Source organism: Hyposmocoma kahamanoa, unplaced genomic scaffold (assembly GCF_003589595.1).
Source record: "Hyposmocoma kahamanoa isolate Upper Pololo Valley unplaced genomic scaffold, ASM358959v1 95, whole genome shotgun sequence".
Taxonomy (NCBI): domain Eukaryota; kingdom Metazoa; phylum Arthropoda; class Insecta; order Lepidoptera; family Cosmopterigidae; genus Hyposmocoma; species Hyposmocoma kahamanoa.
In genome coordinates, this window is record NW_020654972.1 from 3,370,231 (window position 1) to 3,388,229 (window position 17,999).

Below are 17,999 nucleotides of genomic sequence, written 5' to 3' on the forward strand. Positions count from 1 at the left end.
CCATGGTTAATCGTTTGAATTTGACACTTAAGGCAGTCTCCGATTAGGGTGATGCCAATCTTGTCAAGTTTAATGCTACCAAAACACAGGCGTGTCTTTCTCCACTAAACGGAGTCCCTTTCACCTGACTCCGACTTTTCGTGATATATCCATACCGATAGCCTACCGTCTTCACCTACTTGGAATATACCTGTCGTCCAATCTGAACGTCGGCAGTTACATTGAATCCGTGGCCAAAAATGCAGCCAAGAAGCTTGGCATCCTTTCCAAGGTGCGGCGATACTTCCATACACCAGGACAGTTGCTTCAGCTGTACCAAGCACATGTCCGGTCGCGTATGGAGTACTGCTGCCACTAATGGGATGGCTCTACTAAATACCAACTGGCCTTGGATTCAATAGACAAGCGTGCTAAGAGGCTTATAGGTGACCCGGAACTAGTAGAAACGAAGCTGCAGAGTCTTGAACACCGCCGTAGAGTTGCCAGCTTATCGGTATTCTACAGGATATATCACGGAGAGTGTGCGATGGAATTGCATAATTTGATTTCGCCTTCCCCTTTTCATCATCGGGAGACTAGACGTGGGCGGGGGTTCCACCCCTATGTTGTGGATATTCCCCGGATTCGCACGAAGCGTTTCGCTTCCACAATTGTATGGCGAGCGGCTCGGGAATGGAATTCCCTGCCTGCAGACTTGTTCCCCGAACGCTATAACTTGGACCTTGGAGTGAATAGGCATTATTTAGGTGTGCAAGCTACATCCTCGATCTCATCGTCTCTTTCCATCAGGTGAGATGAAGGTCAAATGCGCACTTATTTTTTATAAAAAAAAACCTCAGTGGCTATAGTATTGGTTGTTATTTTTTATTCTGATTTGGGTGTTCTGAGTAGAGCCCTGGGCTTCATATCGTTGCATACTCGTAAAACAAGTAAGTCCCTAATTAAATTTTATTGAATTGATATTCAATTACTTTTTGTGAAATTACTCCACTAGTTTGTTATAATTATTAATACAAAGATCGAACACTCAGAAAAAAATCCTTCGATCCGGTCGGATTCGAACCGACGTCTTCTTGCATACCGTGCCAGACCCTATACCAACTAAGCCACGGAACGAACCAACGGACCTCTCGAATTTTTCTATGTGCTTGCGTCGTGTCTTTGTACTTGGTCTTTCAAAGACATTAAGTAAGTCCCTATTTCAAAATATTTGGTGCAGTGTTTAAAACAATAAAAGAATCACGTGGGTACTAAGAAAAGTTACTTAATAAGTTCTAGGTTACGCTACGGAACTCACAACTATGTAGGTGCGTACTGACCCACAGGCTAATGGCGTAAGGCTCAATTTACACTTGTTTAGAATTTGGAAGCGAATTTTCAAAATCACAGTATAATGTTAACGGTCAATCGGGTAACGTATAAACTAGATACAAACCAAAAAGCAGGTTTCGTCTTCTGAAGAATTTTCGCGCAGTTTCGGGAACTCCCGCAACTACCGTATCGTATCTAGATTGTACCTTACATAATTGACATATAGTTAATTATGCTATTTCATACAAAATTATCTTTCATTCAATACAAGAATTCTCTTTTATAGTTGCTACGTTGAGCCTAAACCCACAAATTCGTAACGGGAGGAACGTTCGACGGGGCGTTCATCCAACACTACACAACAATACACAATGTACGTGCAAATCTTAATTTTGAAATTTGTGGCCTAAAGCGCGGCAACAACAATATTCCATCTTACCTGCTCGATGTTGATGTTTGAACAGTTTCTACCAATATGTTTGCCAAACTTTTAACAGTGTATCGTTAACTAGTTCCTACTACGTAATTGTCAAGCTTTTGTAAAGTAGTTAGTAGTAGTGATACAAGTAGCATAACTTATGTAATGCTTGAAATAAATTTGTCACAGAAGCGAATATTCTTGCGGTTAAATTAAAACAAAATGTTTTAAATACACCCAAAATCATCAACTGGGTACTAATGTAGGTCAGTACAGTACCAATGCAATAATTAAAATCTAATTCCAAAGTATTATAATTACATCGCTGCCTTTGTACAATAACACAGTATTGCAGAATACTATGGTTTTCAACATGTATATTTTTTTTTTTTACCTAAGGAGACGGATGCTTTGTTCATGGTGAAATTTCGTTTGCTCTGCTCGTCGCTGTACGCTTAGTTCAAATACATAGATTGTGCAATACTGCGTTATTGTACGAAGGCAGCGACATGTAAATGCTCTCGATGAGTACGCTAACACATTGCTTAACATAACGGAATACTTACACACCTCAAATACACGTAGGTACACGAATATTTTATATTCTATGTCAGCTTTATCAACATTTCAAATATGCGTTGGCACTTTTAAACAATAATTATAAAATAATACTTATTGAAAACCTTAAACTAACAAAAATATTTTCTATTTACAAAGCATTTGTTGCATTCATGTGGTTAAGAAGGGAAATTTACATAACAAAATATATAATACATTTCATTGAATCGGTAGAGAATTTTTCAGATATTTTTAATCAAAATATTTTATATTAATAAATATTTCAATTGGTTCTTTAATATTTCAAAAGTTCATCAACTTGGTGCGCTTCGGCGAATGTATATCCTAAGTTTACTTTAATATCACTTTTTAATAATTACAGTTACAAATTGTATGCCTCACTCGCACTAGCATTTTATCTACTTGGACTTAAATTCATGTATACAAGTATATACTTTAAATTTTCGTGAATTACTGCTAGCCTACTTTAGTAGCTGATTTTTTTCAGTATATGGAACAACAAACATATTTTGTTACAGAACCCAAATCAGGATCGCAAAAATACAGAATTTTTATAGTAAATGTTTGAGTATATTATTATTATTTCCTTAATGGCGGCCGTTAGTTTTGGGCTAGTGTCAGTTTCGACGTATGTTGACTTACGAGTCGATACTACCTCAACTCAAATTAAAATTTTTCCCGTACTGAATTGGTTCTATTGGACGGGTCGAACGGCAGGGACACTGGCTCTATTTCCGAATTTATTTTTTTTTCAAACGAAATTAAAACCATTTCAAAAATATACATCGTATATTATACGTGTTCTATTTATGTAAAATTGAGAGGTGAATTTGTGTTTTTTCTATCCTGAATTTTTTTAGGTGTCATGTTTTCACACCGTATACTAACTACTCAGTGCATATCCTCAATTTTGCTGTATATTTTTTCCAAAGTAATTGATTCAACGCTTTCACTGCTATGCGGAACCAACCAAAGCCATTTATGTTGACTCTTATTATTAACACTCGATTGAAATATGACAGCTGTCTCCTTGGCAAAAGTAGTTTTGTTTTATTTACTGAATCTATGAAACGATGTTAGCTTGTAAAATAGAACCACAAGGGTCACTGTACTTATTGAATCGGCTTGAACCAGTAAGAAACAGCCTTATGTCCTTGCAATAAGAAGAAACAGACTTTTCAACGTCGCAATACAAGACAGACGAAATACAATTCTTCACTCTTATTATGAATGAATGAATGAAATATTCTTTACTGCACATAACATGTACAGTGACAACAAATAACACTAATCTAAGTACAATAATTGTAACTTTTTCCTTCAAAATAAACCCGACCTCATCAGCCATTTTCAATTTCTATGGGATCCCCTCATCAGATTCTGAAATCTTGGTGATAATGGGACTGTTACGGAGCTTTGTACATTTTATATTCTTTTTTCTGGTTATTATGGTGACGGTGATTAATTGTTGAGTTACTTGTTTTGTGTCAAGTGAAAAGTCGACTTTTATTGCGGAAAATAATTAGTAATTTGTGATAGCCGAACCCGGAACAGCATCGTCAGCATCAGGGACCACCTTGAGAGTATACACCTTGAAACAAAAAAGAATTTTCAAAATCGGTGCACAATTGATGGAGAAATACAAATACAAAGTTTTAGAATTTTTCTAGATTTCCATGGGATCGCCGATCGAACTTGGTGACAATGACGTCACTACGAGAGTACACCCTTTAAAACAAAAAAATCTTTTTCAAAATCAGTCCACAATTGACGGAGGAGTCGGAAAACATACATACAGCTGAACGTATAACCTCCTCCTTTTTTAAGTCGGTTAAAAAAAAAAAAAATATAGCGCAACAGGTGTCTTATTATTATGTAGCAACACCTTCCTGGCATCCTCTAGATGATTCGCTCTGGGCCTTTTGGAGGGAAAAGCGTCGTTTTTATTTTGACTTTCAATTATTTTGTGAAATCTAGTTTAAAGTGGAATAGGATAGTGCTATTGTGCCTTAATCGAAGATTAAAACGCGAAATTATACGAACCTCGAACTAAAATACCCGTATCGGCCCGTTCTAAAGAATCCCGAGTCAATCCAAGCACGCAGCCTCAAATTGCCTATCCTCTTTGTGGTGGCCATATTTACAGAAATATAATTAAACGTTTATGTTTTCGGCTGAAGGACTTTGTTTCCATGGCCAGCAATAATTTAAAAAAATCCTCTAGATAGTTTGTTCTTTTTTTATGTTACGCTTTTTCTAACAGGCTCAAATCAATTCCGCGATAAGTGTGATTATGATAATCCCTAAATATAACATTTGACATTGACGACCTCCGAGACCCCGCAGTTAGCGCTTAATGTGAAGGGTCAAGGTTAGATTCTTTCTGAATTGGTTTTTGTCTGGCAATTCTGGGTAGTGCCAGTGCTAGGTGTTAATTTTGATTTTCTGATACTTACAATACAGGGGAGTCCCTAGCTGGAGGCCAGGTAATTGTTGCGATAGTCTGGCACGTATAATTAATACATGGGAACCAGCCAGAATAGCTGTAATAAGTTACATACAGTCATAACAATGTACATTATGTAGTTAAGGTACAATCAAATAATCTTGGTAAATAATTATTATTCAACGTTTGTTAAATTTTTGTTTTGCAAAATAATTGACGATTTTAACAAACATTTCTTAGCCCAGCTTTCATTTCACTAAGTATACACATTCATGTGCTTATGCATGCGAATGTACCTACCAAGAATGTTTGACCCCTTTACAGATAAATTACGAGTGCAGTTTACATGAACTTATCATATTTGTGAAATCAGCTCATAAGACATTACAAGTGCACCTTCTCTTTTTTAACTACTCAACAATTTTTTAATTGCTCTATTTTCTACATTAATTTGTATTTTACCAAGTTAATCCGACCAGAACAATGGTTTCTTTGGACGTGGGATACAGGCGACGCGATTACGACGGCAGGTTTTTAATAAGACTCACATCATTATTATGATGACCTCAATGGCCCAGTGATTGGCACGCAGACCTCAAAACGAGAAAGTCTCGGGTGCGTTTCCCGGCAAGACCCATTTAGGAAACATACTTTTTAAAATTCTTTTCTGGGTATTCTGTACCACCTCTTGATAGCGCCCGTTGGTAGCACCCCCAAAGTTAATTTCGTCATTACATAGGGCGCACTATAACTTACCGGAACTGGCCACTCACATAAACAATATTTAAAAAGTAATTACAACATTTGAAAATGGAACTCTTTGGCTGTAAAATACAGTTTGTTTCATCTGACTGTCACTTGTTTTTACACTGTGGCGTCATTTTAGAAATTGATTGTTTTCATCACCATGGATTTAACTCGTGAAAATTTTCGTAGTATGATTTTCTACGACTTTAAGTGTAATTTAATAGCTCAGCGGAGCTTCCCTCGGCTTTAAACTGCTTTTGGCAATGAAGTACCATGCAAGACGACTATTTATAGCTGGTTTGCAGAATTCAAACGCGATCGTGTGGATCTTAGTGACGAATTTCGTGATGGTCGCCCGTCCACTGCTGTGAACAACAAAAACATCGATGCTGTGCGCCGTATGATCAAAACAGACAGGTATGTAGTATACCATGAGATTCGGGCATCTTTAGGCATAGGCATGAGTCAAATACAATCGATACTACACAAACATTTCAGTGTAAAAATGCTGTGCTCTCGGTGGATCTCAAACAATTTAACTGAGGCCTAAAAAAACGGATCGTCACTTCTTGCAATGCCATGCTTTCCAGATTCAAAGAAGAGGCGTCAAATTTGGTGTGGGATATAGTAATAGGTGACGAAACATGAATTTATAGTTACGATCTCAAAACAAAGCAGCAATCGAGCGTATGGGTCATTCGAGATGAGCCGAAGCCAACCAAAGCGGCGAGCGTGCAAAGCGCCGTTAAGCGAATGATTGCTTCTTTTTTAAATAAAACTGGACACGTGGCTGCTGTTGATTTGGAGAATCATTGTACCATGAATAGTGATTGGTACACGACTATTTGTTTGCCGGAAGTTATTGACAAACTCCGTAAAAATAACCGTAAACGCCGTATCATCTTGTACCACGATAATGCCAGTTCTCACACGGCCAGACAGACAAATGAATTTTTGAAGTGAACAACATTGACCTTATAAGTCATCCCGCGTACAGTCCCGACCTGGCACCTTGTGACTTTTATTTATTTCCAAAAATTATGAACCAGTTACGCGGTCCACGATTTTCATCACCTGAAGAAGCTATCGAAGAGTATGAAAAATAAGTTTCAGAGATTGTCACGGAGGAGTGGCATACATGTTTTCAAAATTGGTTCATTCGTATGAAAAAGTGCAATAACGCTTACGGTGAATATTTTAAGAAACAATAAATTCATTTCTGACCATTTATAGTATTTTTTTCTTATTCATTCCGGAAACTTATAGTACGCCCCACGAATAAATTATAGGGAATACCCTATTTTGAGACCAGGTAATTTGTTTGTCCGTTGATCATTATTACAACTTTTAAATTATTTGGGAAATACATAACATTTTAATCGTCTTTATTTTATCTTTAGTTTTTTATTTTAATTTTAGATCATGTCGGGTATTTCTAATTAAAGTACAATCTATGGAATTTTGGTTTATCTAAATTGAGTCAATATCAGTACGCAGAGGTTCCCTAGAGCTATATAGATACAAGGCACGGCCTCATACCACGTAATTGTGTTCGTTAACAACAAGCCTTCTTAACTTTACTCGAACTTACAATTAATCTTCTATATTAATAACAACGTTCGTTAGTAGAGTAAAAAATGGGACGTATTTAGTAGGCAGAGAGGGCGATATTAACAAACGAGACCGCTAAATAAAGCATAGAATATTGAAAAATTTAGGTAGGTTCTAGGGTAAACGTAGATTTCAAAATAATTACTATTTTAAACATGACATTTTTGAATTTTGGAATGAGTCTGAAACTGTGAAATATTCTGAATTATCGTGACATGAGCTCTAGAAAGTATTAAACATGAAAACTAGATCTTCAATTCCCTTGCCTAAAACACCTTTCGTATAAACTACCGAGTACTACATATAATTGCGCAAGCTCATTCTTCAGAACTCGTCAGTTCCAAAGCGATACCTACTCATATACCTTACTGTAAATTATAGTAACCACAATATCTTTATCGCACAACGACAATGTCAAAATTTTATTGCACCATAAAAAGTAATAAAAGTCAGTAATTTCTTGAGCACTGAAGCGCTATAGCGGTGTTTCGTCACCCGACTCACTACACGGCAACCTGACTACTTTCGTTCCGGATAGTACTCCTACGCCCTCCAGACACGATCTTCTGTTTGCGAGAACATCTCTCAGAAATGCTCGTCTAGGTCCCGCTAATTCAGTACCAGTTATTGACCTTGTGAGTCTTCTCAAAGCTGGAAGTTTTAATGCCTCTTCGTACGACGGCGGTTCATCTGTTGGCGTCGTCTGCGCTCGTCCTCTAAATGGATCTCTTGAACATGTTGGCGACAGTTCACTGGAGAAATAAAGTTGTCCGTTTCGATTGCTATCAGTCTCTGACATACGTTCGTAATTGGCCGGATTGTTTTGCGACCTAAAGTCTTCGAGGATCTGCCTTGCGCTTCTTGCTGTTGTCAGTACTCCCGTCCAAGATCGCCTGTTTTGTTGCTTGGCCTCGTTGGACCTCGCACTAGCAGCTACGTTATAACTAGAATGGGTTTCGGTAATTGTTACTCGCTGCCTTCGAGATGGCTCATCGAACGACGCTGCTTTCAGTGTTGGTCTATTAAGCCTAGTTTCAGATTCTATGCTCACCAAAACACCATTGTTTTGTTGGTTCTCAGCAGGATCTTCCCTAACGGCGGCGTCTATTCGCATAGCTTCTGAGTAGGAAGGTACTAAGGCACAGTTTCCTCGAATAGCAGCAAATAATTCGAGGCTATCAACAGTAGAAGCATGAGAGAGTGGAAGAGCGCGACTCGGACGGGAAACTGAACGATGCACGGCACTCTGCTCATCTGCGAGAGCCCAGGCGTAATTTGTGGTAGGAACAGGAGGCAAAGTATCTGACAAATGCGTCTCTAAATCTAATTGACGGCTCGGATCCAACTCGTAGTTTGTCCCGAAAATCTTGGTTATCTGCAACGAAACATCGGTTCTCAGATAGCGGTACTCATAATCCTTAATGATAAAAGGACATAAAAAACTTTACTGACCGTGTAATGAACGTAAGCGGTATTACACTCTATTAAAATACGAAGAGGCCACGAGAGAAGTAAACAAGACAAAGTCCAGAACAGAAGTTGAGACGAATACCATGGACAGCGATCAGTATCCCTGCGGAAAGAGAATTCGATTTCAAGCCTACGTTAAATTAATTCATTATAAATTTCTTTCGTTTATGCATTCATTTAATTTACCTGTATGCTACCATATATTCCTTGAACGAACTGACGCCAATAAGATCCAAGCCTTCTCGCATTTCCATGAAATCATCAAACCTTTCGTGTTCTGCAAAAAATCTCGACCTCTGATCTTCAAACTCTGTAAGAAATTATTTGCCGTAGTTGATTCAATTTTATCTGGAATGAAGTGTTTGTATAGTAACGTATTGGAGATGTATTTTTAATATTTTTTGAGAAGATCACTATATCAAATACAAGTCATGTTCCCCGGTCTGTGCCCCAAATTTAGTCAATTAATGCTTTAGATCCATAGGATTTTCTTTCGTATTAGAAGTAACATTAGTATAAAAAGTAAAATACGGTGTGCTAGACGTTGACTTTGATAGTAATTCTATAGTGACACAAAGAAATATGAAATCGTTTCATTTTTATGATGAATGAGATACAATGTATATAATATAGTAATACAAATTTAAAAGCCTTGAATAGACTTCACTTATGTTAGTGTTCAAGATATATACATATAATTTTTCTCTTTACAACTAGTCATTGTACAGAGAATTGCAAAAGTCGCTAATCGTCTAGAGATTTTCATCGCAACTTTATAAGGAATCTTTGAAATACAGATACATTGTCATAATCATCAACCCAATTATGTGTTCCACTGCTGGGCACGGTCTCCTCTCAGGCGCGGCTTTAGGTCATTGCGGGTTGGGGAGTTCGCACGTTTTCCGACTGTTGAACCTTCTTCAACATGCAGGTTTCATCACGATGTTTTCATTCACCGAAAACCCTATGATAACTTTCAAATGGAAATCCGAACCCACGGCTTCTGCTTGAGAGGCAGTAGGTCAAACCATTAGGCAACCACGGCCTTTTACTTAATCAGTCCCATAATCCTAAATAAATTTAAATTAATTGGTATTGTAGCCAGCGTTATCGACGTTATCAGTGTTGTTTTTAGTGTGCTACTTACCACTAGCAGCCTCAATATTAGCAAAAGCGAAGCCTTTGCTAAACCGAACCTTCGTGATAGGAGTCTTCAAGTCCAACACAAGATTTCGTGAAGCATCGCGCTGCCCACAGCACGCATGTGCGAACGATGTGTTTGCGCTGTGCGTGTTTACTCTTTCGTAGTATACCTGGGCAAAGATATAGAGAGCTTTTAAAGTGGTACAAAAATGTTTATGTTGGCATTTGGCGTATTTGGAGGAGGACAATTTAACTGTTATTAACAATCTAAGTTATACGACAGACCCTGTTTGTATACTAGCGTGCACGGAAATGTTCACACGTTTTCGAATTTATGTAAATGTTAGATATTTCAAAAATAAGTAAGTATCTTGTGTTGTATTAAAAAATATATAATCATGACACAGTTTAAAAAAAAAGAAAACTAAACAAACTACAATCTGTGAAAAACAATCACTCATGTTTTATATAATATATTGTATCCATATCATTTTTTACTATACTTATATTTATATTATATATTTTTTTATTATACTTAAGCTATTGTATTGTATTTTAATTGTAATTTTATGTGCAATAAAGAATATTTCATTCATTCATTCATTCATTTTTTTGAACATTTATACAATGTTAAAAATGTAAAATTAATGAAAATATTATATACATGTATACAAATACAACTTAAATTAGCCAATAAAACTCAAATGGAGTAATTATAGGTATCGGAACTAACGGATGGATTAGAAAATACCAAAAAAGAAACATGACAACACCAAATCCTGCTTTGATTGTAAAAAAAATTGTTATAATTATTAATACAAAAAATTCCTTCGACCCGGCCGGATACGAACCGACGTCTTCTAGCAAACCGTGCTAAACACCATGCTAACTAAGCCAAGAAACGAACCAGCACACGTCACGAATTTTTCTGTGTGCTTGTTTTTCGGATATTTGTATTTGGTTTTTTCAACAACTTTTTAGCCGTAGCGCCATCTTTGAGAATCTATGAAAATATTTAGTCACCGAGTCAGGTGTAAAAAGTTTGTTTAATATAACTCTAAATCCAAATAATTAATCGTTCACAAATGCCTTGCTAGTCAATCCAAAAATCCTTCAATCCTAACTTAAAGAACATTTTGTACTAATTGAACAATATGTCGAAAATACAAAAAGTCTATAAAACAACATCTTCACAAAGTATCTGAACTCGGAACTCTTGTCATAATTTCCACGTTCTTTGACATGAAAGTTAGCTGACAAATAGTTGAAAAGTGGAAAGGGGGTAGAAAAGTTACTTACTTAATAGCATAGGACGGGTGGGTCGCCACTAGCTTACAATAATTAGCTTAACGGGGGTCCGTCAACTCGTAATAAGTTATGTTCACTGCGAATTACTGAACCATTAGGAATATTGACCCTTCTATACTTTAAAGGTTTAGGTAATTACTTAACTAAATGTAAACAAACCGTGATAGGGTATTTTATGAGGTTACCTGGCTACTTATCGTAAAATTTCATTAATTTTTTGAAACTAGTTCTAAATATATAATAATATTTTCAGCTAATAGATAACATTTCAAACTGCCTAGTTAAAATACTACTAAATACTTTTTTTTTTTTAATTTATTTATTGTATAAAGGACAAAATACACAAATATGTTTCTAATCGCTTAAATCTATACGGCATATATTAAATATTTAAATGTGTAATATCACGTATTACAAATTTCCTACGATAAACAACCTAAAAATCCAGGAGTTGGCAGTATTTAGAAAGACTGTTTAGATGGACTGTTAATAATATGCGACTAAATAAAAGAGTACGGCAGTAATAACACGTATGAAACACACTACTAAATATTGTATTTGACTATTTAAACCCGATGTCATTATAACTACGTTTCCTTTGCTTTAGTTAATTATTAATTTTTATTAATTATTAAATTAGTTAAATATGACATGTCCAATGTGCCTGCAATTTCACCATCCTTACACTTCAAAACCATAACGCAGTAACGCTCACTTTACCGCTTTGCGGCAGAAATAGGTAACGTGATAGTACTTCCCTAGATAAAGTGTATCACAAGGAGCTCCACTTTTGCTAAAACCTACATACCTGATTCATGACTTTGATCTTATACATTCATAAACATTAAGTAGTATGTTTCTTACATTTTTTAGAATATTTCCAAGTTTATGATAAGCTAAAATGCTCTACTACTAATAAGTATTTAGTACTTAAGATACAGAGAGAATAAACTTGTTTACCTAAGGGAGTCACCACACTTATTTACTGGGAATTAGTTTGAGCTGGTCAGAAAAATCTTGTCCATGCGTAGGCACGAAAATGATGTTGCGCGTTTTGCTTGCGCTCGGATCGCCACAGACGAATAACGCACGTCTTTTTTGCTCTTATTACATAGCCGTAAAGCTTCTGTTAACCGTCTTAAAGCAGTTCCATGTCGATAAGTTTGGTCTCCCTAAATATGCACATAGAAAAAAAAAGGAACCAACATTATTTCTAGACTACTCATGTGAACGTAGTATGTACGCAAATGTTATTATGCTCTCGGACACAGAAATTCTAGCCACCTTGCAATTTCAGTATTAAATGCCCTATGCTTTAAAAACACTGTATTTTATGTACGAGATATAAGTTTAACTGTGGAAGCTAATAAGTTCATTATATTATTATTTAGCAGTTTTTAAATTGTTAGACTAAACGTCGTTTCCACTTATCCTTGCTTCAAAGATCTAAAAACTTTTTCTTCGATGATGACAATGTGTTTGTATTTATAATTATTACTATTTAAAAGAAAAGAAAACTGATCTCAAAAGTTTGTTTATTTTTTAAATACCGCCTCTCCCATTTAATTTTTTTTTTGATGCCTATGGAGAGGCGAGAGTCTAAAATAGATATCCAAAATAATGATAATATTGCATACGCTCATGGCTCCGTACTAGGGAAACCCTGTATCGCGGGGTACATAAGTTACACCCAAACTCACGAGAGTAATATTTCTGCCGGGCCGGAAATAGAACCCGAGACCTTTGCGTGGCAGACCAGCTTGGTAATCGTTCAGCCATGGAGGCAGTAACATTATTTGCCAACTTTTACGTAATCGGTTAAAGGAAAGTGGGTGAAATCCAATAAACTGGATTCATCCCCTAATTTGCCACCCTTAAAGGTGGAATATTTTCTTCAAATTTGAATGGGACAACTATTGAGGTACCCTCTCTCCAACAAAAAAGAATAATCGAAACCGATTCACAAATGTCGGTGGAATCGTGTAACATACACAAAAAAATACAGAGAGTCTCCTTTTTGAAGTAGGTTAAAAATAAAATTGCAAGGTGCAATTATGTGTCCGTGAGTATATTTAGAAGCCAGTGTAATTTTATTCTCGTAGAAATTGTCAATTGCCTAATTATCCAATCCTCTTTTGCAGATGTGTATTTTGACGTTAGTTTAGTAGCCGTAACGAATTACCGTGTTACGGTGCGTAAAACTTCACCTATCTCAATATACTCTATTATCACATTACACCTACGTAAATTAGATTGCTATTATGGAACAGTACACATTTAAAATACAGAATAATCTTTCTGCCTTAGATTCGTGGTTTTTAACGCCCTTCAGTCCTCTGTAAAACATTTCTAGGACTTTGTTATAGTAAGTGGCGGTCACATTTGTTTATAATTTTTTTTTTAATTTTATAACATACTAAATTTATTTTCCTAATTAATAAACGCTCGTAATATGTTATTCAGCTCTAGGCACTAGTTATATTTATACATAACTAGTGATTACAGCTATATGATATAACTATAACTAGTATTTTCTGTTATGTTAATAATAACATAACAGAAGATCACATCAGTTCATTACCTGTTCTCAAACTAGGCAATTCCTTGTACTGTGAATACCAGGTCTAGCCCGAACGTCTTTTTTATGATTTCAAGTGACGGGATGAACAAGTCGTGCGCCTGGTTGTAAGCGACACACCTATCCACAACAATTGCAGTGTCACTCTGAGCTTTAAATCACAAAAATCTGACGGGTACTGCCACTGCGACCGTCTTCCAGAGGCTTACAAGTTGACAAGTCCCATGTGCCTGTAATTTCACCAGCCCCTTACCCTTCAAAACCGCAACAGAGCAAGCCTTACATTACTGCTTGGCGTCAGAAATAGGCAAGTTAGCAGTACTTCCCTGGACGAACTCTTTCACAAGGTGCTCTACTGCTACTAAAGAACCTGGCTCATCCAGCAGCGAGGCCGTTATCCAGCTCGTAAGGCCCCAATTTAAATTGCCGTGGAACAGACAGGAATCGATTTTTTCTAACAAAATTGTACATAGCATAATTAACGAGATCACGGAAGAAAAAAGCAATGGAAGTGCCATAAGCTTCCATTACTATCGAAACCAATATCGCCACGCACACAAACAAATAATAAACACTATGAAATCTTGATAATGATTGGTCAAAGTTGCTAATTTAAAAAGATGTTACAAATTCTGGATTGTTAATATATTTCGTTGAAAGTTCAATGCCTTTATTGCAAGTTACGACGTTTTGATTTTATACTGAAATTTTATACAATGTGCTGCCATCTTGAGGCCACTAGCTGGACTAACGATTCGAAACGAACGACAGACGAACGATTAACGTCTGAATGTATATATAAACAGAAAATTGAAAATTTACTAAAATAAGATTTACCGATGATTTGAAATACTACTATAACGGGTAATGTTGTTGGTGCAGCTGTCATTTTTGCACTTCAAAACAGCACAATAAGGCATTATACTACGATTTTACGAGAATTTACGCGAAAGATAGACACTACTTTGTACTTCAATAGTGATTTAATTAACATGCCTCTTATATTTTACGTGATTTTTACTAACCTGCCCCCGTAGCATGGCTACGCATGATAGTCGCGACGCGCGCGATAAACATGAAATAAGCACGCGCTATTGGCTATCTAAATTAGATCTGATTGAGACAGCCAATAGCGTGCGCTTATTTAAATTTTAATCGTGCGCGTATCGCGACTATCATGCGTAGCTATGCTACGGGGGCTGTACTACCTAAAAAGGTACCATTTACGTTTTAGTTCTAATTAAAGAAAATTAGTTACTATTTTTGTAACATTTCCTATTCAACCAAGCCGGTAGCTGCGCCTCGCGCCGTTCTACAAGGGAATTTTATTAATAAATGTTAAAATGTATCTTCCCAATTGTTACATAAAACACACTAAATTTTAAGTTATATTGTTACTAACACTATGGATTCGAAGTCCGAAATATATGATTGATTATTATTATTATTGTTATTATTATTATCTAGTATCGACGCTTATATTTCTGAATTTTTGTAAAAAAGAGGATCGCCGGAATAAGTTATTTTAACCAAATCAATAGAAAGTTGGGGCCATTTCACATAAAGAGGTCACAAAAAAGTTTTACTGAGGACAACAAGAACCTAGCTCTTAAATCGAAGATGGAGAGATTTTTCTGTCTCGTCGCTGTGTACTGTTCCAAAATGGCAATCCAATTTGGCAATTCAATTAGCACTCCGGTCACTTATATCCTGGACGTTTCTTGTTTTTGTTGCGTGTTGCAAAGTTGGTTTTCTAATTTAGGTCGGTACATTAATGAAGATCAATTTTGTTCTGTGTGTATATATATATACACACCGACTACAGCCGAAGCACGAATATTATCGAATATCTTTTTTTGTTTTACATATATTTTGCTGCTTTGCGGCAGAAATAGGTAAGGTGACAGTACTTCTCCGAACGAACTCTTTCACAAGGAGCTCTACTGCTACTAAATTTCAAATTAGTTTCAAATTCTTGTTTTTTTATGATATCAAGTGATGATATAAGCAAATCAGTACCTGGTGTCTATTCATAACAGTTACAATGCCACTCACACCTTTTAAATCGCAAAGAACATCTATCGACAATGAATTCGCGTTCAGACGATACAAATTTAACGATCTCTCGAGGTGCAACTGAACCCGGGACTGGATAAAACTTTAATTTTTTCAACAAGCCACAAGTCCCGGGATCACACGATACTCGCATAGGGATTTGGGTTCAGTTGCAACTTTAAACCGATATTGGGCGCAGATGCTACAAACCCGATTCGAGGGGCACTATCTCTGCGCTCGTCACTTTGAGACAAAAGTTGACTCTTCAAAACCGGAAGGCAGTTATAGTTACGTTACTTACTGCTAGGCGGCAGAAATAGGTATAGTGACAGAATTTCCCTGGACGAACCCGTTCACAAGGAGCTACACAAATGAAATAGAGCTATTAAAACTCTTTTTTGTCACGCAACCATGAGTTCTCATAACTTTATACAAGGTTCATAGTTTTTGTAGTTATTCACAGACCATATACCCTTCCAAAAGAAAGGCTTTTGGTACAGAGTGTTGAAATTGTATTTCCTTATTGTACTGAATTTCTACTTTACTGAATTTACCGCTCGCGTAAGGCGACACGCAGCCTGTTTATACTGTATTTATTAATCATTGGACCTGTTGTTTAAAAATTTATTATAAACATTTGTTATATAATTTGCGACATTCCCAGTCATATTTTTTTATGCGTACAGTCCAGGAATTGAATTCCGTGCCTGCGACTGCCCGAGTATCTTTAAGTTGTGAATAGGCATCTTCTGGGCGAGCTCTCCATCGTAGATCCTATCTTTGGTCCAGGGCTAGGTAGTGGTCAAAAGCAAGTGCATTTTAATGTTAATTATTTAAAAATAATTTATCTATACTCAAGGTCTCTATAGCGACCTTTCGAAGGACGTCACAACATGAACTTGTTACGTGTTCGATCAATATAAGCTACTAATTAGATATCCACGTGCACGCCTCTACATCTTAATTTCTCTTGGCAAATATACTCTCAAAACCGTTCCTAATCAGTCGCAATATCAAATAACTAATCAGTACGATAACATATACCCCTGTTGCGGAGTCTCGTTAATTAACATTACTTACGTTACACACGCCATTCCTATAATTTAAACAAAGCAAGAAAAAATTGCCGCCAGTTCGATTTTGCATTAATAATTGCAAGAAAAAAAAATACTTAAAAGATCGTGATATATTATTTTAGCATTAAGGGACAAATTCAAAAATAGAGCAGCCCTTCGTCATATGCATTAGATTCCAGCGTTCTCCTTGCTATTTCCAATCGGTTTGCCCAGCTGCGTAGTTTTCATGGCAAATCCTCTTTTTTACTGTAAACCGATATGCTATGCGCTAAAACCCACACTTATAAAGCTAAAAAGTCCCTGATTATAGAATAATTTTTTATTTTAGTTTAGTCCTGTCAGGTCGAAGGAATTTTTCTTTGTGTTCGATGTTTGTATTAATAATTATAAAAAAAGTAAAGAACTGAACAAAATAGGAAATGGAGTGTAATTTTTCCATTAAGCTAATTGGTGTATTCAGTACGCTTAATTTATAATTACCATATTAAAGGAAACTTTACTTAATTACCTTATCATACATAATTATATATAATGAATAAAAATATACTTACCATACTAGTAAAATTAGGCTATTAAAATGTGCTTATTTTGGGTTATATTACTTAATTTGCTACTCATATAAAGTCATCATCAAAATCTCTGCATAATCGTTGACTTAGCAACTCGGCTATATCGACCCGTCACGCGTCCTAAAGATACACGGTGTTGTAACGATTTTAGTACTGTAGTGTCTTAGAGCCACAAGGTGTTCCTAACGATTTTTGTACTGTAGCATCCTGGAGCCACACGGTGTTCCTAACGATTTTGGTACTTTAGTGTCCTAGAATCACATGGCGTTCCTAACGATTTTGGTACTTTAGCGTCCTAGAGCCAGACGGTATCCCTAACGATTTTGGGACTATAGCGTACTAGAACTTGACGGTGCCCCTAACGAGTTTGGTACTTTAGCGTCATAGAACATCACGGTGTTCCTAACGATTTTGGTGTTTTAGCGTCCTAGAACTACAGTGTTCCTAACGATTTTGATACTTTAGCGCACTAGAACCTCACAGTGCCCCTAACGTTTTTGGTACTTTAGCGTCCCAGAACCACACGTTGTTCCTAACGATTTTGGTGCTTTAGCGTCCTAGAACCACACGCTGTTACTAACGATTTTGATACTTTAGCGTACTAGAATCTCACGATGTCCCTAACGACTTTGGTACTTTAGAGTCCTAGAACATCACGGTGTTCCTAACGATTTTGGTGCTTTAGCGT

At 36.4% G+C, this 17,999-nt stretch overlaps 1 protein-coding gene across 1 annotated transcript in view; it reads right to left on the reverse strand.

The window, feature by feature from the left end:
- Positions 1-7,587: 7,587 nt before the first annotated feature.
- LOC113238304 (transmembrane protein 151B-like) overlaps positions 7,588-17,999 on the reverse strand; it is a 90,743-nt gene continuing 80,331 nt past the window's right edge. Inside the window, exons 5-8 of the mRNA XM_026475140.1 lie at positions 9,730-9,895; positions 8,769-8,892; positions 8,565-8,685; positions 7,588-8,487 (exon numbers count right to left, since the gene is read on the reverse strand). Coding sequence (XP_026330925.1) covers positions 7,588-8,487; positions 8,565-8,685; positions 8,769-8,892; positions 9,730-9,895 — 1,311 coding nt within the window. The remainder of the gene's footprint in view (positions 8,488-8,564; positions 8,686-8,768; positions 8,893-9,729; positions 9,896-17,999) is intronic.